The sequence below is a fragment of the Stegostoma tigrinum genome, chromosome 13 (genome assembly GCF_030684315.1).
Source record: "Stegostoma tigrinum isolate sSteTig4 chromosome 13, sSteTig4.hap1, whole genome shotgun sequence".
NCBI classification, from domain to species: Eukaryota; Metazoa; Chordata; class Chondrichthyes; order Orectolobiformes; family Stegostomatidae; genus Stegostoma; species Stegostoma tigrinum.
This window is the reverse complement of record NC_081366.1, coordinates 65493595-65514639: the sequence shown is the minus strand read 5'-3', so window position 1 is coordinate 65514639 and position 21045 is coordinate 65493595. Positions and strand designations below refer to the sequence as shown.

Here is a 21045-nt window from a genome sequence, read left to right as displayed (position 1 = left end):
ACAATCGGTACGACCAGTGCTACCCATTCCGAAAACTTGATTGGTTTGAAGATTCCTTTGCTTTCCAGCCTTCCTATTTCTGCCTCTACTTTTATTCACAAGTTAAATGGCACTGAGTGGGCCTTGCAGAATGGTGGAATTGCTTCCTGGTCAATAGGCAAGGTGAATTTAGCTCCTTTGATAGTCTGTAGACCTTCCTGAAAAACTTCCAAATATTTAATTCAGACTTCACTCAGACAGCCATTTTCTAATCGAAAAATGTTGAGCCAATATAGCTGAATCTTTCTCAACCAATTTTGCCCCATCAAGCTTGGGCCCGAGGCTTTTACTGTAAGCAATGGTAACTGAACCAGCTATTTCTCATACAGACTGGAACCAAAGTTGTACCTTAATCTGTAAAGGTTCCCAGGTATAGCTTCTCAGTCTAGCCGAGGTCTTCTGCAAACTTAAGGGTTGGAATCCATAGTGAATTTTATTAAGGACTGGTTCTGCAATCACTGAAACGGTTGCACTGGTATTGACCTCTATTAGAACCAGGTGACCATTTAAGCAGACATTTATTTTGATCGGCCCTAATTTGGATATTGCTGAGTGATTCCACTGTTCCAAACCAGATGTAGGTGGTTTTTCCACGGTTTGGGCTCTCCTGGATCCTGGCCGATCACTCAATACAAGTCTACTGGGGCTCTTTTGTTGTCTCGAGTCTGAATACTGGCCGCAACTACAATGGCTTGCCAGTCAATATCCTGAAGAAAATTTTAACTGTTTGGCTGAGGCTTGGGTTTGTTTTGGGACTTTGCGATGAGCTTACCTAAAATTCTTCTCTTCTGCATATGTCCTGAGTGAGGCTGTGCAATTGCCTTCACTCAAATGGTGTTCTCCAAGCTTAGTCGGACTGGCGAGGGTGTCTATTTCCATCAGAATACCCTGCAACTCATATACTCCACTTGGCACATTTTCCAATGATAAATCCAGTTTTAGTGCCTGTTTGAAGTCCAGTTGGGCTTCAGCTAGTAGGCGTTTTTGCATGGTCACATCATTAATCCCACATACCAAACACTGTCTCAGCATCCCACAGAGGCAGCACACTGGCTCAGTGATCAGCACTGCTGCCTCACAGCATCAGGGACTTGGGTTTGATTCTAGCCTTGGCTAATTGTCTATATGGAGTTTGCTCATTCTTCCTGTGTCTGCAGAGGTTTTCTCTGGGTGCTCTGGTTTCCTCCCACAGTCTAAAGATGTGCAGGTTAGATGGATTGGCAATGCTGAATTGCCTGTAGTGTCCAGGGATATGTGGGCTAGGTGGATTAGCCTTGGAAATGCAGGGATACAGGGTCAGGGCAGTTTGTATGGGATGCTCTTCAGAGGGTTTGAGTGTAGCTGAGGGGCCAAATGGCCTGCTTCCACATTGTAGGGTTTCTATGATTTCATCGATTAAGGGTTAAACCAAAGTTACATGCCTCTGCCAAACATCTTAAGCTAGTCAAAACACCCAATATGCTTTCCCCAGTTCTTGAATTGCCAAATAAAACCGATAGTGTCTCAGAACTTGGGATCATAATATTCCTTAACTAAATCATCAACTCTTGAAAGTTGATGCCTCAGGGAATGTTAAGCTCCTAATAACCGAAAAAAAAACCTGCAGGTTCACAAGCTGTCAGGAGAATTATACGTTGCTTTTAATCTGCCCCGCTGACATTTGCCTGGAAAATATAACTCATTCTTTCCACATACTGGGTCCAGTCTTCAACAGTAGGATCAAATGAGTCAAGCTTCTCAAATAATAGCATGATGTCAGAAATGCTTACCCTCATCTCAAAGACAACTGTTGGGCGCAAATTTGTCCAATAGTGTGCTTTTCTCTTGTCACCACTGAAATGACTCCACAGACACCGTCACCAAGACACCTTTTATATGCCTGTGGAGAGTTTTTGATACTGATCCAGCTGCCTCAGTCAGCTCTCAGAGTGAAGAGAACCTCTGAAAGTTCTTCTTTCTGAAAACTTTCTTTCTGAAGAAGGGTCTAGGCCCGCAATGTCAGCCCTCCTACTCCTCTGATGCTGTTTGGCCTGCTGTGTTCATCCAGCTCTACACCTTGTTATCTATAAAAGAATCCTGTGTATGTTTTAACCCTAAAGAATAGTAGGAGAGAGCTGTGTAAAATATGATTGGAAGGGAATTTATCCTTTGGAACTTAACATACAAAAGCAACATGCTTTTATGTACTCTTAAACAGGGAGGAATTAGCTCACTTGAATTCTAGGTCGAGCTATGGATTAACCTGTAAACAGAGAGAGAAACTAAAACAACCGGAAATCTGAAATGCAGCAAAAGAAAAAGTGCTAAGTTCAGGTCCAGCAACATGCAAAACGGTGAAATTGCTTAGTCATCATGATTGCTTTCCTTAGTGTTAAGTTTCACAAATGCAAGACTTTTCACTTCTTCACATAACTGACCTTTTGTTCGAATAGTTCCAGCAAAGCAGTTCCAACCAAAAACATAAACCTGTCTACCCACTGGTGTAACTGCTCTGGTTTGCAGTTCCAGTGTTTCACTAAAATTGTCTGCTCTTGAGTGCATTACCCGAATAAGCTAAAAACACAGTTTGGATTGAAGTGATATCTTTCTCAATGTGAAGTTTCCTTCTAACAAGAAATCCCATGAAACCCATGACAATTTATAGCTAGTATTAAGAAAATGAATGTTGGCTCTGATCTGCCAACATGCAGACTAATAATGACAAGATATTGAAAATAAAACGTAATCAATTACAATTTGATACATTAAACCTCCTTTTGCAATATCGCAAAATAAAATGGATTTAAAATTAGGAAATTGTTTGCTGGAATTACTCATTTTGGTGAGTCCTATTGATTTCAAGGAAAACGCTAGTAATGATCATGAAGCTATAAAACCACATAGTAGTGAGCTCTGGCCCTTAACATTCCTTTAGGGTACCCTTTACAACATTTCAGACATATGGCCAGACTCTCAGTCGGCTAAATGATCTCTACTACAGTAGTTGTATGGGCTTTAAGTAGGTGCCCATGTCTACATGTGGAACATATGAGCAGTTGGACATAAGCACCAAACTTTTAACTATTCCTACTGCTTGTGTAATTTGCTCCTAGAACATGTTGCTACTTGGAACTCTGTTCCTTATAAATAAATACAGTATGCCAGCACCTGTCTCTTCTGCTAACTACCTACCTCGCCAGAAATACTACCTTCTAGGAGAGACAAAACAAAGAGAGCAAGAAAATCCCTGGAAAGATACCCCACCAATTGCAGTGAAGTGTGTGGCAACTATGGTATTAGGGAGGGATTAGATTAAAAACTAGTTGGAAGACAGGAATCAGAAAGTAGTAGTTAAGAACAGTAACAGAAAATTATACCCTCCAGAGTACTATTCTATGACCACTGTTGCTCAAAATGTGTCTCAACTATTTGGGTACAAGTTCAGCTAAAGGGTGCATTATCAAAATTTGCAAATAATATATGAGTCAGAATAAACAATTTTGATGATTTAAATTCAATGACTGATGTGAGAATTCTATGTGAATTCATGGAATGTCACACCTCTACAAAGTCAGGGAATTTCAAACAGAAAGGCTAACATGGAAAAGATAGTGAGAGGCTGACTGTCCCACCTCCCCTCAGCAGGGAACTATCTTTTACAGGCAAGATAAAATGTGAGGCTGGATGAACACAGCAGGCCAAGCAGCATCTCAGGAGCACAAAAGCTGACATTTCAGGCCTAGACCCTTCATCAGAGAGGGGGATGGGGAGAGGGAACTGGAATAAATAGGGAGAGAGGGGGAGGCGGACCGAAGATGGAGAGTAAAGAAGATAGGTGGAGAGAGTATAGGTGGGGAGGTAGGGAGGGGATCGGTCAGTCCAGGGAAGACGGACAGGTCAAGGAGGTGGGATGAGGTTAGTAGGTAGATGGGGGTGCGGCTTGGGGTGGGAGGAAGGGATGGGTGAGAGGAAGAACCGGTTAGGGAGGCAGAGACAGGTTGGACTGGTTTTGGGATGCAGTGGGTGGGGGGGAAGAGCTGGGCTGGTTGTGTGGTGCAGTGGGGGGAGGAGACGAACTGGGCTGGTTTAGGGATGCAGTAGGGGAAGGCATTTTTATCTTTTGCAGGCATTTAAGTTTTACTCTGTGAAGGACATACAAAAATACAGTTAAAAATTACTGCAGCTGCTGATCTGTGTGTGTTAGTGACATGACAGGGTAATATGCAATTAAGCTTACAGTTTCAGGATAGCCATTAAACACCTGTCCATTTTCAGTAAAGGAAAAAAGAACTCTCTCATTCTAAGTGCTGCTAGTCAGCCATTGTCAAAAGGAAACAGGACAGAATTTCAAACAATTTGCAAAACCAAGAATCTTGATATCAACTGTCCTACTACCAATATCAGCTCTACTGGTAGGGCACACTGTAACAGTGTAATGTTCTACTATCTACACGTCACATATCTTTTAAAATTCTTTTGGATTCACTTCTTATTCCTAATCTGTGTGTTTATGTGTTGCATTATTATTTCTTCTTGAGTTGAGTAACTTATAAATATGCATTTATTAACTCAAAATATCCTGTTTAAACTTTTTTAAAACATGAATTGATTTGGTCTGGGATAAAGGTATCCTTAAGAGATTCTTTCTGAATTAACCTTGTTATGATCAACTAAAGCAGGGATGAGTAATGAATAAGAAAAGAGAATCAATTCATCATTCCTTATTCGGGACCTTGACGATTTGGAGTATCCCATTTCAAACAGTAACAAATTGGGGAACCTCACGTAGGGACTGGTTGTAACAATCTCCAGGTGATGTCAGCCACATACAGTACAATGCCATTGGTAGTCTTGGATAGCATTATTGATAATAGTTTTCAATGCTTTGCTGATGTTTGAGAGGCATCATTGGCATCATTTACTGTTGAGATTGTCTTGCAACTTAGAAAATTCTGTGTCACTGGTCATGGGTTCCATGGGTCTTTGTGTGGCAGATGAGCTGAATCCTATGGCCACCTCTCCAATCACACATTTGGCAGGTGTTTCTGGAAGGTGGAATTGGTTATTGGCCCAGAGATTGCTGGCATTCCTTTCTTTTGCTCCTTTTACGTACTTCTTTTTGCAATGGGTGTTCTCAAAGAATTGCTTCCCTTCATGTTGAAGCTTCTTCCAAGTCAGCGTCTTTGAAATAAGAGTGTCCTACTGTGGGTGAGCCATCTCGACCTCCTCCTTCGGTCTCCAGCATCACAGATGCCAACTCTCAGCCAATTTGATCCACTCCACTTGAAGTGAATAAATAATTTTAAACCTGAATGCAATAACAGATCTATCCTCATTCCAGCCATCCTGAAGATTTGCACCAGAACTAGTTGTTCCTTTATCTAAGGTCTTCCAGTAAATCTACAATACCAATACCCATTCAACAAATGGAGAATTACTCTGTTATGTCCCTTCCACATAAAGCACGAGGAATCCAGGGCAACTTATTGCCTAAGCAGTCCAGCCATATACTTAAGATGTCTGAGCTCCAACTGAGAAAACAAATTTTCCTTGCCCAGTTCAAGGAAGGCATTCGAATTAGAAGAGGAGAAAGGAAACGTTTGATGTCTGAAAAAATCTTTTAGGGTTTTTCAAAGAGGTAACCAAGAAGATGGTTGAGGATAGGGCAGTGGATGTTGTTGACATGGACTTTAGTAAGGCCTTTGACAAGGTCCTGCACAGTGGTGCAGTCACGCAAGTGGTGCTAGATTTGTTTAGGATATCTGGTTGGCATAGAACATAGAACAGAACAGGCCCTTTGGCCCACGATGTTGTGTCGAACTTTTACTGTAAACCTAAGGTTTATCTAACCTCCAACGCTACCTTATACTATCATCCATATGCCTATCTAATAGCTGCTTAAATGCCCCTAATGAGGCAAACTCCACTACCCGCTCTGGCATTGCATTCCATGCCCCTACCACACTCTGAGTAAAGAGCCTACCTCTGACGTCTCCCCGATATCTACCTCCTTTCACTTTAAAACAAAGTCTTCGGATAAAAGCCACCTCCACCCTAGGAAAAGTCTCTGGCTGGCTACTCTAGCTATACCTCTGATCATTTTGTACACCTCTATCAAGTCACATCTTTCCTGTAATGAGGTGACCAGAACTGGACACAATACTCCAGGTGTGGCCGAACCAAGCTTTTCTATAGCTGGAGCATAACTTCACGGCTTAGACAAATTGGACCGAAGGGTCTCTTTCTATGCTGTACAGCTCTATGATCTGGATGTGAATGTACTAGGCATGATCAGTAAGTTTTCAGATGATACAAAATTAGGATGTATCATTGATAGGGAAGAAGGTTGTCAAAAATTACAAAGGGATCTTGATTAGATGGGGCTGTGAAATGGCAAGTACAATTCAATACAAATAAGTATGAGGTATTGCATTTTGGAAAGGTCAAACCAAGGTAGGATTTATACAGTAAATGGTAAGAGGATGAAGAGTGCTATGGAACAGAAGGACCTAGGATATAAGTACATTGTTAGTTAAAAATGGCATCACTGGTAGAAAGGGCGGTGAAGAAGCCATTTAGCTAGCCTTCATTGGTCGAGGCACTGGGTATAGGAGTTGGGATGTTATGTTACAGTTTATAAGTCATTTGTAAGGCTGGACTTGGAGCATTGTGTATAGTTTTTTTCCACCCTGTTATTGGAAAGACACAGTTAAACTGTAAAGTGCGCAAAGAAGATTTATGAGGATGTTGCCGGGACTATTAGGCCTGAAGTATAAGGAGACTTTGGCCAGGAAATAACTTTTCTCCTTGAAATGTAGGAGAATGAGGGATGACCTTATTCAGGTGTATCAAATCATGAGGGGCATTGATAGGATGAATGCATATAGTCTTTTTCCAAGGGATGCAGAATTAAAAAATAGAGGGCATAGGTTTAAGATGAGAAGAGATAGATTTAAGAACGACCTGAGGGGCAACTTCTTCACGCAGAGAATGGTGCACATATAGAATAGGCTGCCAGGAAAAGTGGTTAAGGCAGGTACAATAGCAACATTTTTAAAAAAATTGGATAGGTACACGGATGGGAAGGACTTAAAGGGATATGGGCCAAATGTAGGCAATTGGAACTAGCCGGGTGGGCACCATGGTCAGCATGGATCAGTTGAGGTCAAAGGGTCCGTTTTCATGCTGTATTACTCAATGACTCTACATTATCAGTGTTGTAGAGTCATAGAAGTCTGCGGCACAGAAGAAGGCCCTTCGGCCCATCACACTCACACTAATCAAAAACAAGCACGTAACTATTCTAAACATATTTTCCAACACTTGGATCATATCTTGTATGTATGGCATCACACGTGCACATCTAAATACTTCCTAAAAGTTGAGTGTTCCTGCCTCCACACCCTACAGGCAGTGAGTTCCAGTTCCTCATCATCCTCTGGGTGAAAATGTTTTTCCCTACATCTCCTCTAGATCTTTTACCCCTTAATGCACATCAGTGCCCCTGGTCTTTAATTCCTCCATCAAGGAGAGAAGTTTCTTCCTGGCTGTCCTATTTACACCCCTCACAATTTTATACATCTCAGTCATGTCCCTGCTCAACCTCCTCTGCTCCAAGGAAAGCAACCCCAGTCTGTCCAATTTCTCTTCATAACTGAAACTCTCCAGCCCAGGCAACATCTGGTAAATCTCCTCTGCACTGTTTCCAGTGCTATCACATCCATCCTATGTGGAATCCAGAAGTGTACACAATACTTATACTCAAGCTGTGCTCTAACTAATATTTGTACAGTTCCAGCATAACACCCTGCTCTTGACTGAAAAAGCAAGTATCCCACATGCCTTCTTAACCACCTGTCCTGATACCTTAAGGCTGCATTACACACTAATATCCTTCTGATCCTCAGTGATTCCGAGGGTCCTACCATTCATTGAGTCTCCCCTTATGTGGTTTGTCTTTCCCAAGTGCACCACTTTACATTTATCTTGCTTGAATTCTACTGTTGCATTTCTTGAAGGAAGCTTTCAGCGGGTCTTTGAAATACTTCCTTTGTCCTCTTCTCATTTCAGTGCCATCCTTGCATTGGGCAAAGAAAATTTGACTTTACAGCTGGAACTCAAACATCTTAAACATGTGGCTGGACTGCTTGATTGCACTGAATTCTTCCTGCTTTATGTGGAAGTGATGTAACAGGGTAAAGATATATAAGTTAGGTGGATTGGCCATGTTAAATTGTCCACAGTATTCGGGGATGTGTAGGTTAGATACATTAGCTATGGGAAATGTAGGGATAGATCTGTGTAGCTAGCTCTTCAGAAGGTCTGTGTGTACTTTTGGGCCAAATGCCCTGTTTCCAAACTGTGAGATTTCTATGAAGGGCAATTTTCCTCATTGTTGGGCAGGTACAGGTATTGCAGATTTGCTGGAAAATCTTAGATTAGGAACTAGTTAGTTCTCGCATAATTCTTCAGGACTACGGCCGAAATGGGGATAGGACTGTTGTTGCATTTGGGGTCTTAAGTTATTTCTTCACATCAAGTAGAGTGAATCAAATTGACTACGAATTGGCATTTGAGAACAAAGAAGGAGGCTGAGACGGCTCATCCACTTGGCACTTTAGGCTGAAAATGGTTGCAAATGTTTCACCCTTGATTTTTACGCTCACATTCTTGGTTCTCATAACTCCTGTTCATTATTAAATTGTCTAACACCATTCATGGCTAGATGTGGCAAGACTTCAGAGTTTAAATTTGACCTGCTGTTTGCATTGCTCTGCATATAGCATGCATGTAGTCCTTTACTGTAGCGTCACCCTAGATTGATATCTCAGGTTATGTATGCCTCGTGATACTCCAGTCATTCTGCACTCTTCATTGAACTGAAGTTGGTCTCTGGGTTTGATGGTGATGATACAGCAATGGATGAGGTTATGGATTGTGGTTGAATACAATTCTGCTGCTGCTGATGGCCAGCAGCGTCCTCGTTGTACAGACTGATAACCTTTAAAATTTCCAGCGTTTGAATGGAAGTATCACAGAAAATTTCAAGTTTTACAACTATAACAAACTAGAAGCAATATGATCTAAACACAATTCAGAAGGCTATTTATAGTACAGAACTACAGAAAAGATCTCCCACGGAGCATGCTCAACAATGACACGTCATTGTTAAATTTTATTCAGTTCCTTCAGTAGACAATTAATTCTCCGTGAACCAGTCCAAAGCTACTACTTTACTCTAGATGCCCTGTTTCATTCTTCCTTTGCCAGCCAGGTAACCTCTAATCCTTGACTGACTTTAACCACATTCTGGAGATTTCTGTCTCAACTACTCTCAATGTCTCTTCTAAGTCATTCATCAGCTGAAGCTAAGATGGTGAGTAGCAGGAGATCTCCATGCCAATGTTTGATCTGATGCCATGAGACATCTGGGTGACAATGTTCAGGAGTCCAAAGATCCCTCCTTCCCAATTATACACCAGTATGTACAACAATTGGTAGGTTTATCCTGTCAACAGGACAGGACATACCAAAAAGTGCTGCTGGTGGGATGGCAGTAGCATAATATCTGGTGAGTAAGAGCGTCAGGATGTTGCTTGACCTGTGTAGGAGACAGCTCTCCCAAATTTAGCACAATTCGCTGGGTGTTAAGGAGGAGGTGTTTACAGGGTTGATTGGTAAGAGTCTGTCCTTGTTTTTTCCGATGCCACGGTTGATGCCAGATGGTCCATCTGATTTTATGCATATTCAATTCTCTTGCAGTGGTTCAATATAATTGAGTGACTTCTGAACTACTTCAGACGACGGTCAAAAATTAACCCATGTTATTGTGGTCAGTCTGGAGATGTATATACATCGGACTGTGCAAAATTGTCTGATAAAAGGTGGGTTTTTAATAACAGATAACAAAGTGTGGGGCTGGATGAACACAGCAGGCCAAGCAGCGTCTTAGGAGTACAAAAGCTGACTTTTCCGGCCTAGATTTTCTGATGAAGGGTCTAGGCCCGAAACGTCAACTTTTGCACTCTTAAGATGCTGCTTGGCCTGCTGTGTTCATCCAGCCCCACACTTTGTTATCTTGGATTCTCCAGCATCTGCAGTCCCCATCATCTCTGATCACTGTTTTTAATAACAACCCAGTTTCCTAAGAACCATGACTACTGAAATTAGCTTTGTATTTTTGATTTATACTTAAAGATTTAAACTCCCCTCTGCCGTCATGATGGGATGTGAACTCATGGCTGCCAAATATGAGGCTTATACGATATAGCACACTACAAAGTGAAGTCGAGTAGAATTGCTGGCAACAATGCATTCCTCCCCAATGACTTCAATGCATTCTATGTTCATTTTGGAAATTATGTCACCTGTCACGATAGCCTCAGGTGCACCTGTAGCCACAGTCACTACCACATCAGATTGGCCTTCTTGACAGCAAATTCACAGAAAGCAGCTGGCCCAGATGGAGTCCTGGCTGTGCATTCAGATTCTATATGGAGCAGCGTTTGGGAGCATTTTCAGACATCTTTAATCTCTCCTTAATCTGATCTGAGGTTCCCATCTGCTTCAAGAAGATTACTATCATCCCCTTGCCAAAGAAAAATCAGGTTGTGTGCCTTAATGATTACCACCTAGTGATTCTGACATCGACCATTATAAAGGGCCATTATGAGGTTAGTAATGGCACACAGCAACTCCAGCTTCCCACATAGCCATGATCCACTACAATTAGCCTACTGTTGCATCAGGTCCATGGCAAACGCCATCTCGTTGGCCTTCACTCATCCCTGGAACATCTAGTTCACAAAGACACTCATGTCAGACTCTTATTTATTGACTTTTGCTCAGCTTTTAACACCATAATTACAAGTAAGCTCATCTCCAAACTCAGAGACCTAGGACTCTGCTCGTTATGCTGCAACTGGATCCTTGGCTTCCTGACCCACAGACCGCAGTCAGTAAGGACAGGCGACAACACCTCCTCCACGATAATCCTCAACACTGCTCCCTGCAAGGCTGCATACGTAGCCCTTTCCTATACTCCTTATACAACTATGTGGCCAAATTCTACCTTAATTCCATTTACAAGTTTGCTGATTACACCACTGTAATGGATGGGATCTTAAACATCAACAAGACAGAATATAGGAAAGATATAGGGAGCTTAATAGCATAGTGTAAAGACAACAATCTCTCCCTCAACGTCAGCAAAACAAAGAAGCTGGTTATCGACTTCATGAAGCTGAGTGTTTGTATCAATGGTGCTGTGGTGCACATGGTCATGAGCTTTAAGTTCCTAGGATTAAATATTACCAACAATCTGTCCTGGTCCATCCACGTCAATGCTACAAGTCAAGAAAGCACACCACTGTCTCTACTCCTTCAGAAGGCTAAGGAAATTTGGCATGTCCACAATGACTCATCAATTTCATAGATGAGTCCGGATGCATCACAGAATTTTAAAAATTCACTTGTGCAACATTGGCGCTGTTTGCTGAGCCAGCATTTAGTCCCCATTTGTTAGCATTGCCCTTGACATGGCAGCTGCTCTGCCCAGGAGCACCAGAAATTAGAGAGTTGTGAATGCAACCCAGTGCATCATGCAATCCAGCCTTCCAAACATGGACTCCATCTATACGTCCCGCTGCCTCAGGAAAGCAGCCAAAGACCCCTCACACCTGGTCATACTCTCTTCCACACCCTTTCATTGGGAAAATGAAATACAAAAGTTTGAAAACAAATACACACAGATTCAAGAACAACTTCTTCCCCCTGTTGTCAGATGTTTGAACTGACCTATATTAAAATTGATCTTTCCCTGCACCTTCTCTGTAGCTATAACACTATATTCAGCATTCTGTTCGACTATCCTGATATTCTTACGTAAAATATGATTTGTCTGGATAGCACACAAAACAATACTTTTCACTGTATCTCAGTACACGTGACAATAGATGGTATTTGGTGCGGTGCCAAATAAGCAGGCTGCTTTGCTCTGAAGGGTGTCAAGTTTCCTGAGTATTGTTCAGGCCGAACCCATCCAGGCAAGTATTCCATCACACCCCTGACTTGTGCCTTGTAGGTGGTGGGCAGGTTTTGGACAGTCAGGAGGAGAGTGACTTGCTGCAATATTCCTAGCCTCTGACCTGCTCTTGTAACCACTGTATTTATATTGTGATTCCATTTGAGTTCCTGGTCAATGGTAATCCCAGGATGTTGATAGTGGAGCATTCAACTATAATGACACCACTGAATGTCGCAGGGCAGTGGTTAAATTGTCTCTAACTAGAGACAGTTATTGTCTGGCATTTGTGTAGCGAGAATTTTACTTGCCAGTTTTCAGACCAAGCTTGGATATTGTCCTGGTCTTGCTGCATTTGAATATGGGCTGTTTCAATATCCAAAGAGTTATGAATGCTGTTGAATATTGTACCCTCATCAGGGAACATCCCATGTTTGATCTTATGATGGAGTCAAGGTCACTGATGAAGTAGTTGAAGATGGTTGGACCGAGGACACTATCCTGAGGAACACCTGCGGATAGGCCCTGAAGCTGAGATGACTGACCTCAAACAACCACAACCATCATCTGATGTACCAAGAATGACTCCAACCAGCGGTGAGTTCTCTGCACGCTGCCCCACCCCCATTCCAATGATTCCAGTTTGCTAAAGTTATTTGATGCTATGCTTGGTCAAAAGTGGCCCTGACGTTAAGGGCTGTCATTTTCACTTTACCACTTAAATTCAGCCATGTTTGAACCAAGGCTATAATGAGCTGAGGAGCTCATTGGCCCTGGAAGAACCCAAACTGGATGTCAGTGAGCAGGATACTGTTGAGCAGATACTGCTTGATAGCACCATTAATCACATCTTCTATTACTTTACTGATGATCAAAAGTGGGCTGAAGGGGCACTAATTGGCCAAGTTGGATTTGTCCTACTTTTTGTGTACTGGACATACCTGGGCAATTTTCCACATTGTCAGGTGGATACCAGTGTTTTAGTTGTACTGGGACAGCTTGGTTAAAAGCGTGTCATGTTCTGGAGCACAAATCCTCAGTGCTATCGTCAGAATGTTGTCAGGGTCCATAGCCTTTACAGTATCCTACATTTCTTGAGATCACTAGAACTGAATCAAATTGGTTGAGGACTGACATCTGTGATGCTGGGACGACTGAAGAAAGTCAAGATGGATGATCTACTCAGCACATCTGGCTGAAGATTTTGGAAAATACTTCTGACTTTTTTTTTGCACTGGCACTAGGTCTTTCCTTTATTGAAGATGGGGATATTTGTTGAATCTCCTCCTCCATTGAGTTATTTAATTGACCATTCATGACTGGATGTGGCAGGACTGTAGAGTTTAGATCTGATCTGTCGGTTGTAAAATCACTTGGCTCTGTTTGTCACTTGCTGCTTCTGTTGTTGGCATGCAGTAGTAGTCCAGTTTTACAGCTTCACCAGGTTGACATCTCATGTTAAGGTATGCTTAGTGGTGATCTTGGCATGCACTCCTGCACTCTCCATTGAACCAGGGTTGATACCCTAGCTTGATGCTAGCTTGAGTGGGAGACCAAGCAAGGATGGCAGACATTAGTGAATCAGGGTTTTTCCTTACAATTAACAGTTGTTCTGAGGTCATCATTAGATTCTTAAATCCAGATTTTCACTGAATTCAAATTTGAACCTAGGTCCCCAGAACATTAGTTGGGGTTCTAGATTAATAGTTTAGTGATAATTCCATTCCAGCAATTGCCTCCCCATTTCTCAGTGATCCTTTCTTCCAAGAATTCAGAGTTTTGTAAATCCTAAGTCTTGTGCTACGTATTCAATGAGTTCTGATTTATCTTATCATTTATATTATAGGAGGTACTTCAGATGTATCAATATAAAAACGAAATTAATCACAGTTATGAAGCATCACTGAAATATAGGAAGAATGAAAGGTGACTGAACAAGTATTCTCAGATGGCAAATGTCTTCAATAGCAGGGATGATCATTAACGGACATTAGTGTAATAAAGTTTAATTGGAGTTATAAACACATAGGGTAAAATGGCAACCGATGTTATTTGATGTCAAAGACTCATATGATACTGGAATTTCTGTTACCTGATTCAGCAGTTTTCATCAATACCAGTTACCTGTTGTAGAATCTCAGAGTTCTGCTGCATGGTGCATAGCAATCGCTCCCCTTCTTGTGCCACCTGTCTCATTCTCAGAGATTTTTTGTTACTTTTTGCCAGCTGTTTGAAGAGGTATGTGACAACATAATCCAAACTCGCACAGCAAGCAGACGAGATCTCCGTATCTGCAGGAAAACAGCAAGGCAATCAGAAAAATTGAGGGACTGTAATACCCTTTTTTGCTGATCAACTGTCCTTGTAGGGGAGTGAATAGGACAATGTCTGGGGTTGGGGAAAGACTTTTGGGAGATAAGGTGCATGGGAGACAGTAATAAGCAGATTGGTGCTCTAGGTGCTATGGAGTTGCAGCATGATAATGAGGTACACACGGACTGATCCCACAAATACTGATGGGTTCAGCATGCTCACTGGGATCATAAACTTCATTCGTAGAGTTTGGGAAGCAATCACCACATGGCAATCATGGTGCAGTAGTGTGGAACATTAAAGCTCAGTATCCAAGGCATTTCCTATAATAAACTTCAGCTATTTACCATGTAGCTCTAAGTCACATGAACAATGACAATGCAGGACCCCAAATTCAAGAACACAGGTGAATAAACCATTACTGATGCTCACTGTCAGATAATAAATTCAATTAAAACAATCTATCATTAATAAACACCAAAAGGTTTTGGAATTTTATCATTCTTATTAAAACAGAACATTTTCAATCTATTTCTCAATTCTTCTGCACTAATAAAACGATTTTGCACACCAATAAGAACCGGGATCCTTGCAACAGTAGACAATTACTCCTCATCTCAATGATAGTAACCTATCCCATGCTAGTATCTGCAAGTGCTCTCCATTATATGGTATTCAGTCTTTTCATCTACTGGTCCTTCTCACTATTTTTCTAGTATTCATCAAGGTTCCTTTTTCTACTACTGGTCTTCACTCTAATTCCAGTGCTTCTTATTCATCCACTGATGTTCTTTACTCTCAGGTGGCAGTAAAGAAAGCTAATGGCATGCTGGCCTTCATAACAAGAGGAATTGAGTACAGGAGCAAAGAGGTCCTTCTGCAGCTGTACGGGGCCCTGGTGAGACCGCACCTGGAGTATTGTGTGCAGTTTTGGTCTCCAAATTTGAGGAAGGACGTTCTGGCTATTGAGGGAGTGCAGCATAGGTTTACGAGGTCAATTCCCAGAATGGCGGGACTATCATATGTTGAAAGATTGGAGCGACTAGGCTTGTATACACTTGAGCTTAGGAGGATGAGAGGGGATCTGATTGAGGTATATAAGATTATTAAGGGATTGGACAATCTGGAGGCAGGAAGTATGTTCCTGTTGATGGGGGAGTCCAGAACCAGAAGACACAGTTTAAAAATAAGGGGTAGGCCATTTAGAGCAGAGTTGAGGAGAAACTTCTTCACCCAGAGAGTGGTGGACATATGGAATGCTCTGCCCTAGAAGGCAGTGGAGGCCAAGTCTCTGGATAGTTTCAAGAAAGAGATAGCTAGAGCTCTTAAAGATAGTGGTATCAAGGGTCATGGGGATAAGGCAGGAACAGGATACTGATTGTGGATGATCAGCCATGATCATAATGTATGGTGGTGCTGGCTCGTAGGGCCAGATGGCCTACTCCTGCACCTATTGTCTATTGTCTCATCCTGATGCTAGTCACTGTCCTGCTCATTCTTAAGTCTTCCTCTCATACTCATCACAATTATTCTGGCGGTCTTCATTCTTGTTCTAGCACTCTTCACTTTCATCCCACAGCTCTTGATTCTTCCTCTCACAGATCTCACTCTCAGCCTAGCACACTTCACTTACCTTCTCATGATTATCATACTCCAATTGGTATACTTCAGTGCTGTTTTGGTACTTCTCACTATACTATAGCATCAAGGACTAGGGATTGCAAGGTTGAATAGCTCGGGCTTTAGTTCATGGGTCATAGTTTAGAATTCACAGCATAGCAATGCTATGTGGTACACTAAGAGGGACACAGATGTAAGGACTTAGCTGTTTGTTCCTGGTTGCTGGGTTAAGGTGGGGCAAGGAGCAATCAGGTGCTCCCGATTTGGGTCTTTTTCCTCACTCTTTAATGGGTGGTTTGTTATTACTAGTCTATCCGAGATGGAAAGTGCAAATTTAGGTGGGGAAGCATTAGAGGAATTTGTGTAAAATAAGCCTCTGAGAACAGACCTCAAAATGCTTTGTATCTTTTCCATGTGTCAGGCACAGCTGACTTGTTCAGATTGAATTATATAGAGGTGCTTTGGAACTATGTTTGTTACAGGGAGCCTTGTAACACATCAGGAAGGGAGTACTGAGATGACATGGTATAGAGCTGGATGAACACAGCAGGCCAAACTGCATCATAGGAACAGGAAGGCTGACGTTTCAGGTCAAGACCTGTCTTCAGAAATGGGGGAAGAGAAGGGGATTCTGAAATAAATAGGAAGAGAGGGGGAGGTGGTTAGAAGATGGATGAAGGAGAAGATAGGTGGAGAAGAGATAGACAAGTCAAAGAGGCGGGGTTGGAGCCAGTGAAGGTGAATGTAGGTGGGGAGTTAGGGAGGGGATAGGTTGGTCCGGGGAGGATGGACAGGTTAAGGAGGCAGGGTGAGGTTGGTGGGTAGGAGATGGGGGTGGGACTTGAGGTGGGAGGAATGGGGAGGCGGGGACTAGCTGGGCTGGTTTTGGGATGGGGTAGGGGGAGGGGAGATTCTGAAGCTTGTGATATCCACATGGGAACCCTGCAGTCGAAGGGTATCAAAGCGAAATATGAAATGCTGTTCCTGCAGCTTTCGGGTGGTGTCATTGTGGCAATGCAGGAGACCCAGGATGGACATGTTGTCTAAGGAGTGGGAGCGGGAGTTGAAATGGTCCACGACTGGGCCGTTTGTTGTGAACTGAGCGTAGGTGTTCCGCAAAGCGGTCCCCAAGCCATCGCTTGATTTCCCCAACGTAGAGGAGGCCACAATGGGAACAGCAGATACAGTATACCACATTAGCAGATGTACAGGTGAACATGAGATGTGAAGGCTCAGTTAGGGCACTTGAGGGCTACGAGGTAGCCAGGAAAGACCTAAAGAGAGAGCTCAGAAGAGCCAGGAGGTGACATGAGAAGTTGTTGGCGGATAGGATCAGGGTAAACCCTAAGGCTTTCTATAGGTATTTAAGGAATAAAAGAATGACGAAAGTAAGATTAGACCCAATCAAGGATAGTAATGGTAAGTTGTGCGTGGAGTCAGATGAGATAGGGGAAGCGCTAAATGAATATTTTTCAACAGTATTCACTCTAGAAAACGACAATGTTGTCGAGGAGAATACTGAGATACAGGCTACTAGACTAGGTCGGATTGAGGTTCACACAAAAGAGGTATTAGAAATCCTTCAGAAGGTGAAGATAGATAAGTCCCCTGGGCCGGATGGGATGTATCCTCGGATCCTCTGGGAAGCCAGGGAGGAGATTGCTGAGCCTTTGGCATTGATCTTTAACTCGTCATTGTCTACAAGAATAGTGCCGGATGACTGGAGGATAGCAAATGTGGTTCCCTTGTTCAAGAAGGGGAGTAGAGACAACCCTGGTAATTATAAACCAGTGAGCCTTACCTCAGTTGTTGGTAAAGTGTTGGAAAAGGTTATAAGGGATAGGATTTATAATCATCTAGAAAAGAATAAATTGATTAGGGATAGTCAGCACGGTTTTGTGAAGGGAACGTCATGCCTCACAAACCTTATTGAGTTCTTTGAGAAGGTGACCAAACAGGTAGATGAGAGTAAACCGGTTGATGTGGTGTATATGGATTTCAGCAAGGCGTTCGATAAGGTTCTCCACAATAGGCTATTGTACAAAATGCGGAGGAATGGAATTGTGGGAGATATAGCAGTTTGGATCGGAAATTAGCTTGCTGAAAGAAGCCACAGGATGGTAGTTGATGGGAAATGTTCATCCTAGAGACCAGTTACTAGTGGTGTACCACAAGAGTCGGTGTTGGCTCCACTGCTGTTTGTCATTTTTATAAATGACCTGGATGAGGGCGGAGAAGGATGGGTTAGTAAATTTGCAGACGACACTAAGGTCGGTGCAGTTGTGGATAGTGATGAAGGATGCTGTAGGTTGCAGAGAGACATAGATAAGCTGCAGAGCTGGGCTGAGAGGTGGCAAATGGAGCTTAATGCGGTCAAGTGTGAGGTGATGCATTTTGGTAGGAGTAACCAGAAGGCAAAGTACAGGGCTAATAGTAAGATTCTTAGCAGTGTAGATGAGCAGAGAGATCTCGGTGTCCATGTACACAGATCCTTGAAAGTTGCCACCCAGGTTGACAGGGCTGTTAAGAAGGCATACAGTGTTTTAGCTTTTATTAACAGAGGGATCGAGTTCCGGAACCAAGAGGTTATGGTGAAGCTGTGCAAAACTCTGGTGCAGCCGCACTTGGAGTATTGTGTACAGTTCTGGTCACCGCATTATAAGAAGGATGTGGAAGCTTTGGAAAGGGTGCAGAGGAGATTTACTAGGATGTTGCCTGGTATGGAGGGAAGGTCTTACGAGGAAAGGCTGAGGGACTTGAGGCTGTTTTCATTAGAAAGAAGAAGGTTGAGAGGTGACTTAATTGAGACATATAAAATAATCAGAGGGTTAGGTAGGGTGGATAGGGAGATCCTTTATCCTAGGATGGTGACGGCGAGCACGAGGGGGCATCGCTTTATATTGAGGGGTGAAAGATATAGGACAGATCTCAGAGGTAGTTTCTTTACTCAGAGAGTAGTAAGGGAATGGAACGCTTTGCCTGCAACGGTAGTAGATTTGCCAACTTTAGGTACATTTAAGTCGTCATTGGATAAGCATATGGACGTACATGGAATCGTGTAGGTTAGATGGGCTTGAGATCGGTATGACAGGTTGGCACAACATCGAGGGCCGAAGGGCCTGTACTGTCCTGTAATGTTCTATGTTCTATCTGTTTGATGTGGATGGTCTTCTTAGGCCCTGGGATGGGGGTGAGGGGAGAGGTGTAGGGACAGGTGTAGCACTTGCTTCGGCTGCAGGGAAAAGTGCCGGGGGTGGTGCAGCTGGAGGGGAGTGTGGAGCGGCCAAGGGAGTCACAGAGAGAGTGGTCCCTCTGGAAAGTAGATAAGGGTGGGGAGAGAAAAATGTCTTTGGTAGTGGAGGTTAGATTGCAGATGGCAGAAATGTTGGAGGATGATGCGCTGGACCCAGAGGTGGGTGGGGTGGTACGTGAGGACAATAGGGATTCTGTTTTTGTTGTTATTGCGGGGAAGGGGTGTGAGGGATGAGTTGTGGGAAATGTGGGAGACACAGTTGAGGGCATTTTCGACCACTGTGGAGGGGAAGTTGTGGTCCTTGAAAAAAGAGGACATCTGGGATGTTCGGGAGTGGAATGCCTCCTCTCTGGAGCAGATGTGGCGGAGGTGAAGGAGTTGGCAATAGGGGATAGCCTTTTTGCAGGAAGGTCTGTGAGAGGAGGTGTATTCTAGGTAGTTGTGGGAGTCGGTAGGTTTGAAATGGATATCATTTTCCAGGTGGATGCCAGAGATGTAGACAGACAGGTCCAGGAAGGAGAAGGAGAGAGATGGTCCAGATGAGCCTAAGGTTGGGGTGGGAGGTGTTAGCTAAGTCGATGAACTGTTCAAACTCCTCGTGGGAGCACGAGGCGGCGCCGATACAGTCACTAATGTAATGGAGGAAGAGGTGGGGAACAGGACCAGTGTAGCTTTGGAAGAGGGATTGTTTCATGAGGGATTGTTCCTATAAAGAGGCAGGCATAGCTTGGGCCATGTGGGTACCCATGGCCACGCCCTTTGTCTGTAGGAAGTGGGAGGAATTGAAAGATAAGTTGTTGAGGGGCGGGAGGAAGGGAGTACTACTTTCTTGTAGACCATTATCAGAATATTGGTATTCTGCCATTAAATATTTCCAATTAAGTGAGTGTTAGCATATGTTCTCACCTGCTGTCAGACCTTCATTCTCCCCTCAGTTTTGTCATGTAACTGTTCTCCCCTTGTCTTGGTGCTGCCAATTCCTCTCTCCTCATTGCTGCCCGGATCTTGTCATCTCTTTTCTTCCTGACAGATATTAGTAATCCTCCAAAGGGCCAATATCTCTCAAATTTCACCTCTGGATGCATTCACTTTGGTTTTCCCCTCAGCCCAGAGCTGGTATTCTTATCATCCCTCCTGGTATTATTATTAAACACCAATGGTTCTTCCATGTCTGCTATAATGTTGCTGTAAGATCCATTGAAAAAAGGCATAAACAGTGTTTGTATATTTTATGGGTTTCCACAGTTCCTCCACGGTACTTAGAAGTCGACCAAGGAACTCCCACTGTTTGAAATCAATGGTCCAACATCTACTTCCATACCTTATGACCTTATAATTCTAGGTGAACTCCCAATATTGCATCACTGTTTAGCTTTCCACATAGAAAGGAGGAACATTGAACTGGTCTTTGTAAAAAAATATATACATGCATATTAAACAAAGGCAACTGATCTACAAATGCAAAGAATAATCCAGGTCACTGAATAATAGCTTTCACAGGCAAGTGAACAGGTGATTTTCAAAGCACTGAAAGAATTGCAGGAATTCCATTTAGTAAACATATAATTTAACTCAATCATTCTAAGTGGACAGACCTGGTGATATTTGAATCAAACATTGCAATTTAATTGCATAACATCCTTATTTCATTAAAACAGCAGATCATCCAAGTCTGATGAAGGGTCTAGGCCCAAAACGTAAGCTTTTGTTCTCCTAAGATGCTGTTCATCCAGCTCCACGCTTTGTTATCACAGATATAAACATTCTGGTTCATCCTCTATCACAACACACAGACACTTTCTGATGTGAACGTCTAGAT

At 42.9% G+C, this 21045-nt stretch overlaps 1 protein-coding gene across 1 annotated transcript in view; it reads right to left on the bottom strand.

Annotated features, from left to right (window-relative positions):
- LOC125458092 (ran-binding protein 17-like) overlaps positions 1-21045 on the bottom strand; it is a 1334110-nt gene that overhangs the window by 116028 nt on the left and 1197037 nt on the right. Inside the window, exon 25 of the mRNA XM_059650767.1 lies at positions 14165-14331. Coding sequence (XP_059506750.1) covers positions 14165-14331 — 167 coding nt within the window. The remainder of the gene's footprint in view (positions 1-14164; positions 14332-21045) is intronic.